General features: G+C 46.2%; 1 protein-coding gene across 1 annotated transcript in view; it reads right to left on the bottom strand.

The window, feature by feature from the left end:
• LRIG1 (leucine rich repeats and immunoglobulin like domains 1) overlaps positions 1-12,775 on the bottom strand; it is a gene marked incomplete at both ends in the record, with an annotated part of 119,277 nt that extends 106,502 nt beyond the window's left edge. The window contains one exon of the mRNA XM_079712713.1: positions 12,543-12,775. Within this exon, the coding sequence (XP_079568839.1) occupies positions 12,543-12,775 (233 nt within the window). The remainder of the gene's footprint in view (positions 1-12,542) is intronic.
• Between the last annotated feature and the right edge of the window lie 8,298 nt (positions 12,776-21,073).

Here is a 21,073-nt window from a genome sequence, read left to right as displayed (position 1 = left end):
ATTGGAGAACTCAAGGCCCTGGACTGTACATATTAAGCTGTTGAGTTTCCACCTTGAAAGGCAACCTCAAAAGAGCTCCCTGGTAAAAGGGTTAAAAGCTACGCCGATACCCACCACGTTCCCTGCATGTTGTCAATGGCGAGCCAGCTCAGAGAGGACTGATGAAGTGGTGTGTAGTTGCCCTTCCTCAGGCGATTACTAGTGAATCGGCTCTAGGGGGCTCATCTACTCATTTCAGGCAGCTTATCAACACCACCTACAACGTCACTCATCAGAACTACGCAATGAAGGCCCACTTGAGAGAGATGCTGCCTGCAGTGGCCCTAAGAAAGGCAGAGATGAGTGACTCTTGAAAAAACAGGCCCTTAATTTATTTGCCTTTTGTGACCTAAGATCTTAAAAAGCTAAACTGAAGATCTAAAGTAGGTCTGCACCAGCTTCCATAGTTTTCTTCAGGCCAGAGGGAAAAAGAGGCAACGATCAAAGAAAGAAATACGGTGGAGTATTTGCCCCCTTCATTAACTCCCTCACTGAGAGTCCCCCAAGCACACCATGTTTCCCTTTGCTGCCCAGGGCATCCATCTGAGGATTCCACTCAGAAGCACCAAATATGCAAAGGGGACTTTTAAGTAAGTATCCTAGACACACAGATCAATTGACTGATTCTTACCATCCAATGAGTAGTCAGTTTATTCCTTCTTTGCTTCAATTCGGATAGACTCATATACCGGTATGTATGTAGAAGTCATACATCCCCTTTACAGAAAGGAAATTAACTGATCAGCTCAAGGTCACACTGCCAATCAGGGGCAGAGCTGGGACAAAACCCAAAGTCTCCTGATACCCAGCCATGGGCTCTTTTCCATCAATCCACATTCCTGCCTTCACAGCTTTAAGACAACTAATTTTTTTCCTTTTAGGTCAATAATTTTTATCCCTCTTTGGTCAAGAACCCCTTTAAGAAGCTTAACGAAAATGTGGGCTCATTTCTGCCCAGAAAGATACACTGAGCTCCAAAATTTCACATATAATAAAGTTCCCTAGACAGCCCCCCACAAAAAAAATAATATTTGAGTTCAGCAAGTCTTTATTTTAGGACAGTCTGGAATGTAATATAATTTAATCAATTCACAGTACTGTTTCAAATGAACTTGTGAAAGAATCCAAAAAGCTCCATAGAAGATTTTTCTCTTGGACAAAACACAACCATCAATGAGGCCAAACCACTGTGGCCAAGAGTCCCACACAGACACCAAATCTGAGAAAACATTCAAAGGAATTTGGGATGAGGCAGACCTCAAGAGCTATAAAACATTTCAGATCGCTTTCTGGATCTCCTCTCCTCCCAAGACGAAAGGAAACCCCATCCCATTTGAGCTGTAGCTTCTGCATCCATCACGTTGCTGGATCAACAACCAACTTCCTGGAAGCAACAAGCTCTTCTGGCTGTTTATAAGTTTTGCAAGCACTGGGAGCTTGTGTGCCAGAAACTCACACCAGCCCAGGTGGAGGGAGGAAATCACAAGAAAAAAAATGTTTTTAATTAAAAAAAATAAAATAAAATAAAATATAAGCAAGATGCATGTTGCTGGACCAAGGTATCACACTGCTGAAATCAGATGAAAGAATGAATTTCTCCTAATTTACAAAACAGAAATTAAACTCAGTCAGAATTTCTCAATTCTAAGTACCCCCCACCCTGCACCTCCTCCCCTGTCAAATCTTTCTTAAACCCTTTGGACTGTGTTTCCACTTTCCTAAACACAGTATCCACGTAAGATGGTATCTAATCAAGTATGATATCAATTTAATTAAGCTTAATACAACCATGAGTTTAACCTGACCGTGTTGGACAGCATTTAAAACCAACGAACACTACATAATCTACACAGAATTCGATTTTCAGAAATCGAATGGAAATCATTCCACAGACTTTGATAAAGTGAATGACTATGTAACTCCCATTTGGATTCCTAATTAAGCTGAAACCAGCATGAAATCTGTCCTAAAAGGCTCTCCTAACCAACAAAGTAACAGGCTGTGGAGAAATTAAACTATGACTTTGACAAAACAAAACCAAAGCATTCTGCAGCTACTTGAAGAAAAGCATTTTCAAATCTGTGTGACGTTTAAATCAAGCACAGAGGGTTCCAAGACTGTAGTTCTTTGCTTTTGGGAGATTTTCTTCCAGGGTGCCTCTAACTCTATTTAAAGCAGCCTCAAGTAGCCACAGCTGGAGGGTCAGGCCTTACAAAGTAAACAATAGTTAACTCAATTCAGACTCATGACTTAACTACAACCAATGGCTAATTACCCCTCTATTAACCAACAATATCTGAAATATCACTTTTTAAATGACCCATTCGGAATTATGTTTGTTCACTAAAGGATTCTAATCAACAATTAATAGCATAGTAGAAACCGCCCAATTAAGAGCTACATAGGGAGAGATGAGAGTTCCTCAGAATTACACATTTCTGGCAAAGGACTCTAGCACAAAAGAACTTTCTAAGTACCTCCCACAAGAGAGAGAGAAAAACTGTATTCTGAGAACATATAAATTAAGAGTGTACACAGTATGCACTCAATAAACATTCTTTAAATGTATAGCTTACCACAATTCCCTTTGGAAAAAACAGACTCAAAATAAATGCTGATTTTTCCCCCTAAGGCTGTTCAAGTTCACATTTCTTTAAACCACCCCACAGTGAATGAAATGAAATTTAAACTTTCTCAAAAAATACTTATATCTTAATTTTTAAAAACCTATATACATTTACAGATGAAGTGATATGCTTGGATCTGTTTCCAAATGGAAGGCGACAAGTGTATTAAGGCATAGCTCAAACAAGAGGAGCCATTATCATCAAAAAGAACACAAATAAAAAAAGCTGGAGAGGATGTGGAGAAAAGGGAACCCTGGTACACTGTTGGTGGGAATGTAAATTGGTGCAGCCGCTGTGGAAAACAGTATGTAGGCTCCTCAAAAAACTAAGAATAGAATTACCATACGAGCCAGCAACCCCACTCCTGGGTTTATATCCGAAAAAACAAAAAGACTAATTCAAAAAGATACATGCACCCCAATGTTCATAGCAGTACTACTTACAACTGCCAACATATGGAAACAACCTAAGTGCCCATCAATAGATGAATGGATAAAGAAGATGTGATATACACACACACACACACACACACACAATGGAACAACAAAAAAGAACAAAATTTGCCATTTGCAGCAACGTGGATGGACTTGGAGGGCATTATGCTCAGTGAAATAAGTCAGAGAGAGAAAGACAAATACTGTATGATATCACTTACATGTGGAATCTAAAAATACAAAAAACTAATGAACATAACAAAAAAGAAGCAGACTCAGAGAACAAACTAGCGGTTAGTTGGGGGGGGCAATATAGGGGTGGGGGAATGAGAGGTACAAACTACTGGGTATAAGACAGGCTCAAGGATGTATTGTACAACTCAGGGATTATAGCCAATATTTCACAATAACTGTAAATGGAAAGTAACCTTTAAAAAATTTTATAAAAATTTTTTTTTAAAAAAGGAGCCGTAAGCTGCTATTTGTTGAGGCTGGGGGATGGTACATAAATTTCATTACATTATTCTGTCCACTTGTGTAGATGCCTGTAAACTCCCTAATAAAAAGGTAAGAAAAAACACCCTATACCAACAGAAGTGACTTAGTTTTTTAAGTTCTTGGCTGCATATCTAATGTTCCATTAATTCAGAATTTTTTTTAGAGGAGGGGGAGGGGAGGGGAGGAGGGGGAGGGGAGGGGAGGAGGGGGAGGGGAGGGGAGGAGGGGGAGGGGAGGGGAGGAGGGGGAGGGGAGGGGAGGAGGGGGAGGGGAGGGGGAGGGGAGGAGGGGAGGGGAGGAGGGGAGGGGAGGGGAGGGGAGGAGGGGGAGGGGAGGGGAGGAGGGGGAGGGGAGGGGAGGAGGGGGAGGGGAGGGGAGGGGGAGGGGAGGGGAGGGGAGGAGGGGAGGGGAGGGGAGGAGGGGGAGGGGGGAGGGGAGGAGGGGGAGGGGAGGGGAGGGGAGGAGGGGGAGGGGAGGAGGGGGAGGGGAGGAGGGGGAGGGGAGGAGGGGGAGGGGAGGAGGGGGAGGGGAGGGGAGGAGGGGGAGGGGAGGGGGGAGGGGGAGGGGGGGGGAGGGGAGGAGGGGGAGGGGGAGGGGAGGGGAGGGGAGAGGAGGAGGGGAGGGGAGGAGGGGGAGGGGAGGGGAGGGGAGGGGAGAGGAGGAGGGGGAGGGGAGGAGGGGGAGGGGAGGGAGGGGAGGAGGGAGGGGAGGAGGGGGAGGGGTACTGCCAGTGAGTGAGTAGCTGTCACTCCCCAGGCAGAGCCCCGTGTGTCAATGTCTTTTCATCCAGCCCAAAGTGCCACTGCTGGGGGTACAAATGCTTTCAAACAAAGAGCAAGGCCACTACAAAATTTGGAACTAAAGCGAGATTATTATCCATTCTCCAGTTCTAAAGTGCTCATTTCTTCTCATTGTATCTAACAGGCTATCTTCAAGTAGGTAATCCAGCAAGAAAGAATTTATCAGTGCAATGTATGCCCTGGCCAAAATAAGCGCCACATTACTTGAATGGCAAATTATAAACTGGTGGAAGGAGTAAAGGACAGGAAGTGAGGAAGTGGAGGTGGGGGAGGGGGACACTTGCTAAATGCTGTACAAAGGAGTCTTAGAAGATGAAGTTGTGTGATTTGTTTTTAATCAGCAGAAAAAAAAACCCTCCATTATCTTGTTTCTTATCATTTAGGCAACTCCACTGCAGGGCAGACCCTCACCCATTCCATTCATTTTCTTCCGAATAATAAGACAACTTGAGAAAAAAAATATTTGCAGATCATAAAAGATTAGAGACCTGGGCACCATAAAAGTTTAAAGAATAATCAATGCAAAGTGCTTAAAAAGAGACAGGCCATGCTTTCTTTAAACTCTCTGAATGCCACCTTTTGCCAAAATAAACTGAACAAGCAGTGATTGGAACCTGCATCCTGGTTCATAAGGAAACCAAGATGTATTAGGACTTGCAGAGATGAACGGATTGGTTGTTCACACAATGGGCTTTACCGGTTATGCTAGATTAAAGAGTAATAAAGACGCAAACAATCGTAGCCGTTCATGTGGGCAAGGCTGTGAATCATGGCCATTCACGGGGGAAGGGATGCAGGTACAGGTGCATGAGCAAAAGCAAACGGCTTTTCAGGTGGCATCCTTGCCAGATTCCTCAGATGACCCTGTGCTCACTGCCCGTGTCCCCTACAAAGTTACTGTACAATGGCAAACAAACCAAAACAAACGAAAAATGTCAGAGCTCTCCAGCTCTCTGCACACAACCCCACAATCATCTCCCCTCACACCTCCTCCCCCAAACATTTCCAAAGAGAAGTGGGTACAGCGCAGGATTCAGTCGGCCCCAGCCTGCAACCTAACCCTTGACTGGAAGAGCACATCTGCATGTTTCCAAGCAATTGACAGAGAATCTCATAGGGCTCAGTTTCAATGAAACCCTGGGAAATAATGGGATAAAATTATTAGTTTAAGGGCCTCTCACTTCCCGGCCTCCTTCCCATACCCCACCTCCCAGAAGGGTAATGTTCAGTAGACAGAAGTATTTGCACAACTGGAATACATTTATAAACCACCTCAATCATTTTTGCTAATTGCATAATTCATATAATTTTTTGCAACTGTTCATAGTTTCCCCCCTGAATTTGTCTGAGCTTCCCAAGGGCACATAAAGTTTCACTCTTTACGTACCACCAAAAACTTCACGGCAGAAGGCTGTTTGGGTTGTGAGCCCTGCCACCTCCTTACGCCAAAAGAGATCTTCATTATCAGAAAAGTAAACTTTTCCCAGGAAGCCTCTGTCACCAGGAACTCTGACTTGGAGAGACTTGCCATGAGAGGATGCAAAACGTGAGTTACTGGGGCCTTAGCCTGAGGTGACTGATTCACACTGGACTGGGCTGAATACATGTGTCACCTAACTTAGTCTTCACAGCAGCTTAAGACAAAATATTATGATCCCCTTTTTAGAAACAAAGGGAAGAGGTTCGCCACAAATCACACACACAGCTGTAGGGTGGTGGAGCCAGGAATGGACCCTAGAAATAATTTCCAATGTCTTCATCACTATTCCCTAGTGAATGGTGAGCACTGGGTGTGACCAGCAGGGATGAGGCATCCAAATAATTGAGTAAGAGTGAAGGAAAGCTTTGCCCTCACTGGCTCTTTTCCCCATCAATAACCCAACCCAAGACCCAGGGTACAATTGGGCATCAAATGCCCACCCAGAGGACAAAGAGAACACCTAAAGGCAGGACATGAAACGCACGAAACCCAGGGAAATAGGGAAGCAGCTTTTTAAAAAAAACAGAGCGACTTTTATAAGCAGACTGGGTTTATAGCTTGCGTTTCAGAAGATTATGCGTAAAGTACTTATATTGAAACCACACGTAAAGTATTAAATTATATAAACATACTAGTATAGAAATGCATAAAGCATAAAGCCTTTGGATAAGAAAAATTCATAAGCATGCCCCCACCAAAAAAAAAACCCCATAAAAAACCAAAACCAGGGTACAAATTGGCAACTTTCAATTAGACCACAGACAAATCACAATATTCATTTTTTCTGTAATCCTGATTTAACTATTAATTTTGCTTCAGGGCAACAATCGTCTATCAAGTTCTTCAGTAGAAAATTTCTCAGCCTTAGTCCTATAATTGGCCAATTATTACGTAAGTCTGGACTACTATTCTAAACCCTGCAGTTATACAGAAAAAATAACTCGAAGAGGGTTAACTCTTGTGAAAATTTTAACCTCTGGTCTTCAAAGTCCTACTTCTTTCCATGAGGACATAAAAACAGATCTGAGTTTCTGACGGATTCCCACACTTTAATGTGAAACAAAAGCAGAAGACAGGGCTTCCCTGGTGGCGCAGTGGTTGAGAATCTGCCTGCCAATGCAGGGGACACGGGTTCGAGCCCTGGTCTGGGAAGATCCCACATGCCGCGGAGCAACTGGACCCGTGAGCCACAACTACTGAGCCTGTGCGTCTGGAGCCTGTGCTCCGCAACGGGAGAGGCCGCGATAGTGAGAGGCCCGCTCGCCGCAACGAAAGAAAGCCCTCGCACAGAAACGAAGACCCAACACAGCAAAAATAAATAAATAAATGTATTTAAAAGAAGTCAGGAGACACTTAAAAAAAAAAAAAAAAGCAGAAGACAACCACATTACTGACAGACACCATGAACTGAAGCCAGGAGGTAGATGGAATGGACCCACAGGTTCAATGCCATGCTTAAGTCATTAAAAAACACCACTAACGGTTCCTAAATTCGCCACCGGCCAGGCAACATTGGAGATTTTTATATACTTCCCCTCCTCTGCCTGGGAATTTTCCTCCCACCTCTCCTCCCTCCTGTCTCAAGACAATGCCTTCAGCCTTTGAAACTGCATCCATTGTAAACAGCTCTGAATATTAACACAGCCCGGAGCCCTGCTCTAGAAGACCCCCAGGGTTTCAAGTTGCAGTTGCTGAGGAGGGGGAAGGTCCCTAATGAGTTAATATCACCAAACTCATTCACAAGTCGTTGAAAATCAGGCTTGCTCATGAAACTTGAAGTCTTTCAACTTATGGAGTAAGTCAGAGGAATCCCTTTCAGTTTTAAGCCAAGCGACCTTGGTACCACGAACATCCTTGATTGCTTATAGCGACTTTCAATTCTACGAATCCCTTTCCCAGATTTCCCTCTCTGGTGTCACTTTTAAAATAACCAATGGCTATTTTAAACAACCTCCTTCCCCGGATAACAGACCTTCCGGGCTACAGCAGGTGCACAGAACTGGGCCGGGGGCATTGTTAAGTCACACAAAACCCCAGTAGCTCTCTCGCATTCCTGTCCACTCTGAAAGAGAAGATGCTGAAAAGCCTTTGCACCAGGGAGACACCTCTGCAGAATGGGGGAGAGGCCCTTTCATTGTGAGCTTGGTGTTTGAGGGAGAGAAAGGTCAGCCAGAGGCCATCCCAACGTGCTCAGGGAAGGCTGCGTGGGGAACTCAGGCCAAGGCATTAACACGGCAGGGAGAGAAACTTGCAGCCCCTGGAGCAGGGCTGGCGGGCCCGCGCATCCGGACGTCCACTGGGAACCAGCTCTCATTACTCTGCACAGAATTGTCATCTTTCTGGAGATGAAGAATTACTGCCTACAATACATTCAAAAGTCCAAAGGTTGGGAAATCTGGTGACCCAGTGTAATTATGGAAAAGAAAAGCACGCTTCTTTTTAATGCAGTCCCTTGGAAAGGGGGGGCAAGAACAGCCCTGACGTACCCTAAAGGCAAGAGGCACCGTGGGCCAACACAGTTCATTTTTGTATTGGGCCCTGGGGGTCTCCAGGCACTTCCTAATTTCACAGTCCTCAAAAATTAGATTTTATGGCCATACTTTCCTATCAGAGGGACTTAAATCCTGTCCCTTAAAAAGGCAACCAATTTCATTTCCCAGACTTCCCCTTACCTCAAAAAAAGTGTCAGAAAACTCTTAACAGATAAGTGCTCCATCATGCAGGGGAACTGAGGCCAGGCTTGTGACACTTGTTGCAAAGAAAAGGACTCTGAGCTCAGACTAAAGCTGCCCAAAACTTTAAAAGCACTTGCACTTTTCACATTTTCTCTCTGCCCACTACCCTGTGCTCGAAAGGGTCCCTATTCAGAAAAACCCTTTGCCCATCCCCACCAGTCGGAAGATGTTCATGGTCTGCTGAGTTCTTCTTAAGTGATACAGAGGCTCAAAGAGGAAAATGGGCAGAAGGGAAGACCTCAGGGTAATCCAGGCAACAATCTACTTCTTAAAAAAAAAAACCATACACACACACACAAGAATCTCAGCTTAGGTTCTGGAACAATTTGGTCATCTGCACTTTAAATCTAATTTGCATAAACAGGATGGAAAGTATTTTCCAAACCCTTAATTCACAACACCCTGAACACCTGGGCCTTCCAGCACAGCTGTAAAATTTGAAAGACAAAGGCCCTCTTTGCTTCCCAACTACAATGGCAACCACCACAGGGCCTGTGTTTATTTTCTAATGTAATCATAGGCACCACTTTGGTGCCCAAACCAACAGAGGTTCGATTAAGTCACCCAGGTTCGGTACTGCAAACACGAAGGGAGACAAAATACAAAGAGACCCAAATCAATACATTTGTCTTAATGTGACTCAGAATAACCAGACTTGGTGACCTTTAAGGGATGTCCTTGCTTCCGAATGCCATGTCATCTTCCTTCCACACTGAGAAGGAGAATCAGTTGTTCCTCCTCCAGGGCCTGCCTGCCTTGCTATCACAATCCCATTAAGTCATCATTGAGCTGCCAGATCCTGTAAGCAAGCAATACTGTGCTCAACTTCATGCCACAGACAAGAGTCTAAGGTAAATTGTGTTTAACGCGTCTTCAACAGCTTCTGAAGCCATGCTCTCCAAAACCATTTCAAAGAAAGAAAACATCTGAGTTCTAAGAAGTTCAACTTCTTCTAAGGTTCTGGGAAGTTGGAATAGGGAGTGGCAGTGCTGGGAGCTATTTATGAACGTGCTGGATGGACAAGGCCAATCGCACCGTAATGGGACGGCAAACTCAAGTAATGGCTCAACTACCACAACTATAAGTTATTGTGTTGAATAAGTTATCCTCAGGCCCTGGGAATGAACATATTTTCCTTTCTCCCAGCGCCATTCCAGTTCTGCTATTCAAACTGCATTTACATCCACGATTAAAGAGTTTTACTTTCCTTATGCGGGGCTTAGGAGCAACTCCAAAATTAGATGCACTGTTTACAAAAGCAAAAAAAAATAAAAAAAATTCCATAAAGCCACAGGTCCCCTTCTATCTCAAACCCACAGCCTGAAATTTTTTGAACTAGCTGCAGTAAATCTAGTTCATGGGGTTATAAACTAGCTCAAAGCATTTTCTAGACACAATGGACTCAGAGGGTGTAAACGTGGTGAAACTATAAGATATTTTATTTTATTAGAGACAGAGACTTTCTCCCCTAAAGTCTTACTGAATCATAGCCAGGAATATAAAAGATATAAATATCCTGATGCAAAATTTAGAATAAGACTAATGACTTAAATGGGGAAATCTGAAGTCTAGGGAAAAATAAAAACACATTTGCTTGCTTTTTCTTTAATCAGAAAAAAAAAAAACTTCACAAACATTTTTCAAAGGATATACATTCTGTACTGAATACCACATTGCTACATACTAACCAGAAGCCATACTACTCACATCTTAAAATCGAATCAGTTAACACCATCATCAGTATAATCAAGTCTAACTGAAGCTCAAAACAGCCAGTTTGGTATTTACTAATCATCAACTGTGTGAGGAAAAGAGAAAAGACTGCAATTTTAAAGGTATTTATGACTTGTGAAATGTCACTCCTTAGGCAGACAGAAAGCCCTCCAAACAACCAGTAGTTCTGCTCCAGAAATTAAAGGGCAAGGCAAAGTGGATCTTGTGGCCACAGGAAAGTGAAAACAGAGGACACCCTGTCCTCTCCAGGAAGCCGCCACTTCTGAACTAAGTGCCTTCCCCACGATGCCACTGACACCTGGCATTGGGAGTCAGTCTTCCAACAGGTGAACACCTAAGATGTTAGTCTGATTCCACCCACATGATTTAGCTTTTTAAAAAACTAAGAGCATGTAAAGGAAAACCCACAATACCCAAGACTACCACAACTAAATACAATACTACCTAATGACAACGCTGGGTTCTACCTCCCACTACCTTACACAGCCACCACCTGTGTTAAAACCCACACCGTGATCACTGGTTTTCCCTAAGGGGATTCCAAAGAAACAGCAGAATACTGAAGAGAAATCCTACACATAAGTCAACGGTCCAGTTTCAGGACTCTGTAGGACTGATCACCGATCACCCATGTGCAGCGTGGTCCAAGTTAAAGATCTGTGCCCAGCTCTCAAAGGTACAGGATCTTCACGTCAGAAAGGAATTAACTTTCCTTCTTTCCCTTCATGGCAACCAGATTCCCAGACCACATGTTCTTAGATCAAGCCACAGGTGTTGGTTAAAACCGGTGTCACCAGTTTTCTTTCTCTTTTTTGAACAGTGAATGTCCCGCCTGAGGTTACTACTGTGCCTCTTCTATGTTCTAGGAAAGATGTCCAATTATTCAACTGAAAAGCAGAACTATTCAACCTAGGCCTCTTCTGGAAGGTACTAACAGTTCTGCAGAGATGTTAATTACTGATAACTGGACAGCATTTTGACTCATGGACTAGATTTGTCAGAAATTTTGAAAGCCTATGACATTCTACCATGTTTACAGAAATCTAATGTGGTGGTGGTGTTGTTTTCCTGCCAAGCCTCCAGTAAGAAGTGTCCCACCAAGTCCGGATAAGCCCAAATCCGGACAGCACAGAAAAGAGCCTCTTGCGGGTAAAACACACTCTGCTTAAATCAACCCAGAGTCTGGCACCCTCTTCCAAAGTAGCACTACTCCAAAACTAATTTGCACCATTTATAGAGGAGAAATGCTAGAGGATGGGCCCCACTCCACTGGATCGTCAAGCCCAATGGGTCCCCTAGGGAACAGACAGGAAGGGTCTGGAACACAGTTCCCTAAAATGCCAACCAGGTGGAAAAGGACCAACTTCCAGCGGTCACAGATCTCCAGGAACTCTCAAAGCCCGATAACTCAGGGGGTCCTCCAGGGAAGGACTCAGAGGGTGTCCTTCTGCCCTGGGCCTGAGCCAAGTCAGGCCACCAAGGTCCCGGGGAGATGAGGAGGCGGCTACACACACTCTCACTAATAAATAATGTAAATGGAAGACTGGAGGCAAAAGTCACCTTCATTCATTACCCACTGGAAGGCCAAACAGCTCAGACAACAGAGAGTTGGGTTACAGAAGAGAAAAAAAGAAACACCCGGGGACCCCCAGACAGACTTCCTCACTCTTTCCCCTCCAGATGTTTCCCACTCTCCACCCACAGACATACACCCTCACCTCCTGACTCTTTACTCACATTCTCTTACCTCCAGAATCCCACCCACTCACCAACTCCCAGATGACCTTTAGGAGCCACGCTCACTCACCTCCAGACCCCCACGACACTTTCTTCTCCTCCAGAATCTCAAGACCCACACTCGCTCACCTTCATACCCCATGGCCCACGGTCGATCACATCCCTCCCCCCACGAGGTACACTTTCCTCCTCCAGATCCCCAAGACCCACGTTCGCGCACATCCAGACCCTCACGAGACGCACGCTTTTCCCATCCCGACTTCTTCGCACGCACGCCCTCTCTCCTCCGGACCCCCAAGGACCACCACTACGATCCCACGCGAACAGTTTTCCAGCTCATTCAACTTCACATACAAGCAACTCAATCCGCACCCCTTTCCCGGGGTAACACCCCTGCCGCCCCGTCCCCAAGTGACAGCGTCCCGGGGCGCGGGGAGGACGGAAAGGGCGGCACTCACAGGCTCCGTGTCCAGGCGGGCAGGTCCTTGGGCAGCGCCGCCAGCCCGCGCCCGCCGCAGTCCAGCGAATCCCCAGCGCAAGTGCAGGCGGCAGCGCAGGGCGCCCGCGGGCCGGCCGCGGCCGATGCGGGCTCCAGCCAAAGCAGCAGCAGCAGCAGCAGCAGCAGCCAGTGGAGGAGAAGACAAGGCGAGCGGCGCGGGGCCCCGAGCGCTCGCCGGACCGGCCGCGCCATCTTGTCTGGAGCGCGCAGCGAACTCCCGGCGCTGGGGCTGCGAGGTCCGGGGCGACCGCAGGCGCGGGCGGGCCAGCGGGGGCTCCGCTCAGCACTAGGCTCCGCGCCGGGACATGGCCGCCGGCACAAGTTCTCTCTGCGGCGGCGACTCCGGCGTTCAGCGGGCCCCCGGTGCCCGAGCCGCTCCGCAGCGCCCGGAGGGGGCCGCGAACCCCGCGCCCATCCGGGCCGACCCGCCCGTGCCCGCTGCGAACCCCACGGATCCGGGCAAAGGGTGCTTGGCCGGCGCTCCTCGTTCTCCCGCCGCGCTCCTGGCCGGGTTTCGGAGTCCCCGTGCACGCCAAGTGCCGCCGCCGCTGCGAGGAAGGCGCTCAGGCTCGCAGCCGGAGCTCTGCGCCCGTGGGCATCTTCCTCGCCGCTACAAGCGTCCAGCTGCAGACTCCGGGCTGGACGGCGCGGCCAACCCCGCACTGCTCCAAGGGCCCGGTGCGCCTCGCTGTCCCAGCGCCAAAGGCAGAGCGCGCGCACGCAGTTCCGGGCTCCGCACGGCTCCTCCGCTCTGCGAGAACCCCGCACACTTCGCAGCTGAACAATCAGCCGCTAGCAGCTCGCCTCCCCGGGGCGCAGCCCCGGCCAATCCCCGAGGCCCCGCCCCCAGCCGCTAGCCCTCGCACACCCCCTGGGCTTCTTGCCCCGCGGCCTCCAGCCGGCCCACGTTGGAGGCTTTGCAACAGCGCCCCGCCCCGCCCCCCGCCTGCTGCTCATTGGCTGACGGGGCCCACGGCGGCCAGCTTGGACGCCCATTGGAGCTCTCGCCATGATCCCGCCCCTCCCGCCTCTCGGGCCACCCCGCCCCACTCTCTTTTCCCACCCAAGGTGTGAAGGGCGGGGGACTGGGAGGAGAAAGGGAGAGACGGCCTCCGGCTCTTAAAGGGGACGTGCTGACTGATGATGGAGAAGGGGGATGCGCACTGGAGAGAGGAGGAATAAAGGTATGCCCTCTGCGTTTAGTGGAGGAGAGAACGTTGGTAAGGAGGGTAACGCCCCCGCTTTGGAGCGGTCTGGAGCTTTGGAGCGGTCTGGCCTCAAAGTTTCTTCCCTCCTTCCCAGACTGCAAACAGGGCCAGCGATTGACAGCAAGTTTACACGCCCATTTTCCAGATGCCCACTGGGAGCAAAGATGCAGATTTAAAACGTCACTAATTTCCTACTGGTGGGGGCATCTTTATTTTATTACGGGTGGCCGCCTTCCTCTTTCACAACCTGGAGCTCTTCTCGGCTCCTGACTTGTTCTTGACCTCTTAAATCCAGCAATATGTCCTTGATTACCAAAATGAATGTGTACTGCATGCAGAAACCGAATCTCAAAGGTGCCCACAGTCCCACCCCCATCTCCGCCCTGGTGAATCGAAGGGTACTCCTGGAAACACTCCAGCCTTCGACAAAGGGGTTGCTTTGTTTGCTTAAATCAGAGCGTTTTAAAGCCAGTTTTCAAGAAGCAGTACATCGAGTACTCCTCAGAGACAGAGTAAAAAGGCAACTAGTAATTGTTACAAAGCTACTAACTTAGGCTCCTACTGATCCGAACATAGTAACCAAGTGTTAGGACAGTGTATTGAAACAGTAAAGCAGGCGCTGCGCGGGGACACACACACACACACACACACACACTGCAAAAGTTAAAAGACTAGCACAGTAAGATATATAGCTGCTCCTATCCGCGTTTGGGTTTGCTGGTGTCTCATGCCCCTTCCCAAGAGTATGCAAGCAAGTCTCTAACATAACTGAACACATTGTCAGGAAAATTAAGCAAGCCATGTCTGTTGAAAAACATTTGTTCCAGCAAATGAAATCTGACTTCTGTGTTACAGAAACGAAAGGGAGATGTTCCTCTGAAAGAAAAAAAAAATTTTTTTTAAGGGTTTGGTCCCATTTTGGACACATTCTAAGGGGTTGCTTTCATTGAGATGTTAAAAATTTCCTCAGTCATGAGAGCACCTCTTTTCTTTAACCAAAATTGGGTTTGGGCTTGGTAGTCAAGGGGTTGCTGGTTTCCTTTCTTTTTGTTCCCTCCTTCCCCTCTTTATCCCCCTCACACTTCTGATTTATTATGCTGTCAACCACTGGTCCCTCATTTTTTCATTCCTTCCTCCCTCCCTCCCTCCCTTCCCCCGCCCGCCACTTGATCTCAGTAGTAATGCCCAATGCAATGCTCAAATATGTGTGTAAATCAATCCAAATGTGATTCCCAAGAAACATTATCAGAAAAAGGCTGAGCCTGACCCATTCTACCTAGGGCTTTAACCAGCTTTTATGTTTCATTTGTGATCCACATTAAACATACACCTTCCACCTGGACAAGAAGCAATATATCTCTGTTATAATGCCTTTTGGTAAAATAATAGTAATAAGAGGAAGAATGGGATTTAAATGACCTCAAGTTGGTGTAGTCCTCTATGTCAAGGTTTCTTAAATTTTTCAAGACCGAAGAACACAAAACAGTAATTTAATGCAGAAGACCCACGAACATTTCTTTAAACGAAACTGTCAGACCTGCCTTGCCCCACCTCAGATGAAACAGCATTTGCAGCAGAAATAAAATGAGCTCATCGAACCCCTTGAGATGTTGACCTAAAATTATCTTTCAGCTTTGCTCCATCATTGATATTGTAAAATGGAAATTTATTGTCAAATGTTTTTCCAAATGCCTGTGGGTGCACCTGTGAGATGCTTCCTTGGAGGATAGCAGTTGAGAATCAGCAAGGTAAAGATGTGCTCACAAATCCAAATCAGCCCCTGTGGTCTGGTTACCATGCAGCCAGAGAGAAGGATACCAAAACGCAGGAACACTTGCAGGGACTGGGCGCCTGAGCCTTGGCAGTTCCCCTTGTCTACAGCAGAGCATGAAGTCATGTCTGCTCCCCATACCATGTATGGAAGTTTGCCCATATACTAGCAACCTGCTTGTGACTGAAAGGAGAGCGTGGGCTTGGAGAGCTCAGGGGAGAATTCACCTGTGGCCACAACCTAAAATCACAAAGACCTGAATGACAACAAGGCAAGTTTCTAAGGGAGTCTCTGTCCCTGCTTATAAAAGAGCAAGTACTGGTCCATTCAGCACCAAGTGACAGTTGATTTGGGCATTCTGGGTCCTCATTTTCCTCCACTGCCATTTTCCCAATTTTAAAGAGTTACTTATTCCTTAAAGGGGTCATCCAGGGATTTTTCGGTTTTCCCATTCATTTTAATCTACCAGACACCAAACTCCAGGGGCCAGCATGGACTCAAATCCCCCTCAAAAATCACTGCAGGGCTCCCTCTTAAAAACAGAAGCTCTAGCAGTTAATCATCCTAAACCCACTGAAAGAGACAAACCCCAAATCTAAATAGCCTGAAATGACCAAGCAGGAGACAAGCAAATGACAAAATAACAAGAAGGCGGATTGATCACATGGACTTTTTAAAACACAAATTCCAGGGGACCGAATCATGGTGGTTTATGACAGTTCTAGGTGGTGATATTTGGTGGTTTTAAAGAATGCTGAGATTCAGACATGCTTTCTGTGAGAAGAGAGTTTACACCACGTTCAGTACATTTAAAGAGCACCAGGGCCGTATTCAGAAGACCTGGATTCTAGCCAAGCCTTGTTACCCATGAAACCTTTGCCCAGTTATTTCCTTTCTTTAAGCCTCAGTTTTCTCAAATGGAAAACAAGGAGAATGGTACTTCTGACCTGAGTACTAAGACAGTTAAGGAAGGATCCATTTTGATATAGGACCTGAGGGGCTTTATCAACTGTTTGGGGCTACATACATCGAAGGCTTATTTTTAAGGTATTATTGAATTTTAACTCTGAAAAAAATTGAGGGTCCAGGTACATACCATAGATGGGAAATCTTAGTAGGTGTTTTCAGCATAGAGGGTTTCCCCCCCAGGTGTGCCACAAAGGGTTAATAATTACCTATAAAACCCCTGAAGACTTGCAGGGTGATGACAGCCCTGCTTTGAGCCTGTTTTGTATCTCTCTTCCAAGGAAAATAAAGCTGTGTACTCATTAACTCCTTCCTCGATGGGTAGACAAGGTAAGAGACGAAGCTTATGAGTCCAGAGATGGACTATAAGAAGAGACAATTTGGAGATTTCTCTGTTCCCCATCCCAACATTTTCCCTTTGGTGGAGGTGGGGAGACGTATGCTTTACGGTGCAATCTCTGGCTACTGGAATATTGGTTACTGCCCAAACGGTGCCAGGCTGCAGTCACTGCATTTCCACAGCAAGAATGACCAATGCCTGAAGCTCATCTGGGCCCCTGCCAGCGTCCCCTTCCATTCCTACAGAGCAGCATCAACCAGGGGCCCCAAACCACTAGAGTCTACCTTCTCACACAAACTAGACCCTCATGCTTGTCCTTGCAATTTTAACTGGTTCACTGAAAGAATAAAGAAAAACTTTACGAAAGCTAGGAGCATTTCAAAATTCTGAGATTCTGAAGAGAAAATTCTGAGATTCTGCTGAAGGCAACCTCTTTGCTCCAATGATGAAGAGACAGGTAATTACATCATCACCAGAGGCTGTACCTCTCACTACCAATCTGGGGCCTTTCCAATTATCACTTGGAGCCACACGTGAAAGAGGAGGGGGGCGGGAAATCAAAGTTTATGCTTTACTACCAGCAACTCAGAAGCAACACCTCAGTGTATATAAAGAACAGCACATTTATCATAACTTATAATAATAATTTTCATGAAGTCATATACCTTATATTTTTCAAAGCAAGGTCACATCATAACAACAGCTGTCATCCACAGAGCACTTATTCTGTATCTGTCATTTGGCAGAGTGCTTTAGCTACTTTCTTCATTGAGGTAGAAGCTGAGAAAAATGCTCGAGGCCACACAAGCTAATAAGTAACGAGGCCAAGATTTCAAGCCGGCTCTGAGGACACCAAAGATCCGTTATGACATTTGAGCCTCATAAACTTTGAATATGACAGTTATTTTTTTTAATAAATATATTTATTTTTATTTTTGGCCGCGTTGGGTCTTTGTTGCTGCGGGTGGGCTTTTCTCTAGTTGCGGCGAGTAGGGGCTACGCCTTGTGGTGTGCAGGCTTCTCATTGCGGTGGCTTCTCTTGTTGCAGAGCACGGGCTCTAGGCACGCGGGCTTCAGTAGTTGTGGCACTCGGGCTCAGAAGTTGTGGCTCGTGGGCTCTAGAGTGCAGGCTCAGTAGTTGTGGCACATAGGCTTAGTTGCTCCACGGCATGTGGGATCTTCCCAGACCAGGGCTCGAACCCATGTCCCCTGCATTGGCAGGCGGATTCTTAAACACTGTGCCACCAAGGAAGCCCTGACTATGACAGTTATTATTATTATTATTATTATTATTATTTTTTGCGGTACGCGGGCCTCTCACTGTTGTGGCCTCTCCCGTTGCTCAGCACAGGCTCCGGACGCGCAGGCTCAGCGGCCATGGCTCACGGGCCCAGCCGCTCCGCGGCATGTGGGATCTTCCCGGACCAGGGCCCGAACCCGTGTCCCCTGCATCGGCAGGTGGACTCTCAATCACTGCGCCACCAGGGAAGCCCCAATGACAGTTATTATTGTTCCCACTTTACAGATGAGAAAGCTGAGGTTAAATGATGTGTCAAGGTCTCACAGGGTCAAGAATAAATGGAACCTTAAATCAAAGTTCCGTTTCAACCATCATCACACACGTTTTACATTCAGTAAATGTCTTAGGAGATGGGCCATGATGCTTGTTCCTCAAGGATCTTGTGAGAATGGACATAATTTCTTTCCTTTTCCATACTGGTGAATTGCTTTTCTGAACTTCCTCTCTGATTAATAAGCAAAAACTTTTGAAGATAAATATACTGGCCTTTTCCTCCACCATACATGGCAGGACTTGTATAATAATAAAAGTTAATCATTACTGAGCACTTACTATGCGTGAGGCATTATTTCACTTTATGGCTTAATTTCACTCAAGTCACATATGAATTCTAGGAGGCAGGCATCGGAAAGATCATTTTATAGATGAAGATCCCAAGACTCTAGTCAATCAACTAACCCAAGCCACATCCTCGTTAGTGGTTCAGGAGCTCAAAGCCTCTGCTAATTAACAGTTAACTCAGCAGAATCACAGTTAACCCACCACTCTCTCAGCACTCTCTATTGGAATTATTTTTTGTGTTTATCACTCCTTCTAGACTGGCAGCTCATTAAGTTCAGAGCCTGAGTCTTAGCCCAGTTTCAGGCACATGGTAGGCATACAGGCAACATTTTCTGCCTGACCTTTACCTGCTCTGTAAAGAAGGAAACGTATCATGCACCCCCTTGTCCCCCATCATGTATAATCTTTCTCTTCAAATCCGTGCATCTACGCACCTAAAGCTTGTCAGAAACTTCAATCTCAGCTCCCATCCCAGACCCACTGGATCAGGATCTGCTTTTAAACAAGGTCCCCAGGTGATTCATTTGCACATTTAAGGATTAAGAAGCACCAGGTCACCTCATACATCCCCCACACACACCTCTGGTGACTGTCTTTCCCGTTGCTGCCACAAGGATAGACCGTACTCTTCACACTTTATGCATTTTTATGTGCTTGTGTGTACATTTTCCATATTTTCACAAGCCCTTAGTAAAATAATTTCCAAAATATAGGCAGGCATGTGGTAGGCATTATTGCCCCTCAACTGAAGACCATTCAAAACATCTGCTGCCCATGAGATTTTTGGTCAAATCCTCTCGTGCCGTTCAATTCTCTTTTTCTTTGAGATGCGTTCAGGCTAATAAGCAGCATTCGGAGAATTTTATGGCCTGTTATATTTGTTTCCAAAAGGACAGTTGGGTTTTTGACACATTTCAAATTTATCATAAATGTGTAGCCAGACATATTATACGCTTTTCACTGTCATTCTTATCCATGAGCTACATTCTTTAGGTAATCATTTAAATATCCTTATTTCCCTGAGGGAGTTCTGACACTCTTCTTGGATTTAGATGCTATAAATCAAAGACAAGACCCCCTCACCAAAAAAACCACTGTTTTGTCTTATTTGAAGTGCATTAACTAAGATTCAGAGAAGGCAAGGATATTGCAAAAATGGCCACCAATAATTTCTCCCATCAAGACGTGGAGTAAATGTCCCCTCCCTCCTTGAATCTGGGATGGTCTTGTGACTTACTCTGACCAACAGAATGTGGTGGAAGTGACACCATGCCAGTTCTGACATGTGTGAGCACCACACGAGCAGAGATAAGCCATCCTCGCTGAACCTAGCCCAAGTTCCTGATCCATAAAAATGGGAACCAATAAAAACAGACCTTGGTTTAAGCCACTGACTTTTGGGGTGCTGGGTTCTGCAGTCATAGGTATCTGAAACAACAAATGTGGCTAAGTGGAAGGGAAATAAAACGTGAGTAGATGGGAGGGAGGGGAGAAAAAAGTCTAATCAAATAAACCTGTCATTAGGAGTGTCCAGAAAATTAGTGTTATTAGTTGACCTTCCCTGCATGTTTGTCAGGACCTTTGATTGAATGCAACACACCAACTGGCTGACTGCGGTTGAGCAAAACTTCTTGGGTAATAAATATTCTGGCTCTTCAGCAGGCCACCAAACGAGCTCTCTTCCTCCCCACTTGGAAATTCGTACGAGAGAAATGCAGAGTATCTGCTTATTTATAAAAGATAGCTTCTCCCATGTGGCTGGCAGCAAAATAAAATAACTGAAAGGAGGAAATCCTGGAAGTCCTATTCTATTCCTCCTGAAAAAAATCAAATAAGGCTTAAAGGGTTTACCTTATTTTTCATAAGACACAAATGGATGAATCTCAAAAAATGGAGTCCCGGCCATAAAACTGACACTGAGGTAGGGAGTTAGGGTGTGGGTGTTCAGTAGCGGTGAGGATGGTGGGGGGGGTTGTAGCTCTTGGGCACAGACTAGCTTACCCCTCCCCCCCAGGTGGCTGTATGCTTACCTTTAAGGTCTGCAAGGCAGAGCTTACTGCTTCTTTGTGTTACCTTACACTGTTCTCCAGCTCTCACTCCTTAAAGAGTCTTTACTGTGCATGACATCTGGGAGGGGCAGGGCTGTGCAGGGTGCAAAGCCCACTTAGCCGACTCCCTGCCACAACAAGCTGTGGTGCTGTGGACTACGAGATCCCCAGCAGCTAGAACAGTACCGGATAAACAGCAGGTGTTCAAGAAACAGTGCTGAATGAATAAATGACTCACTGACGGAATGCATGGTTTTCTGTACATGAACCTCATTTTCCCATAAAGACCATGAGCG

This window comes from Hyperoodon ampullatus (assembly GCF_949752795.1).
Source record: "Hyperoodon ampullatus genome assembly, chromosome: 10".
NCBI classification, from domain to species: domain Eukaryota; kingdom Metazoa; phylum Chordata; class Mammalia; order Artiodactyla; family Ziphiidae; genus Hyperoodon; species Hyperoodon ampullatus.
This window is presented reverse-complemented; position numbering and strand designations above follow the sequence as displayed.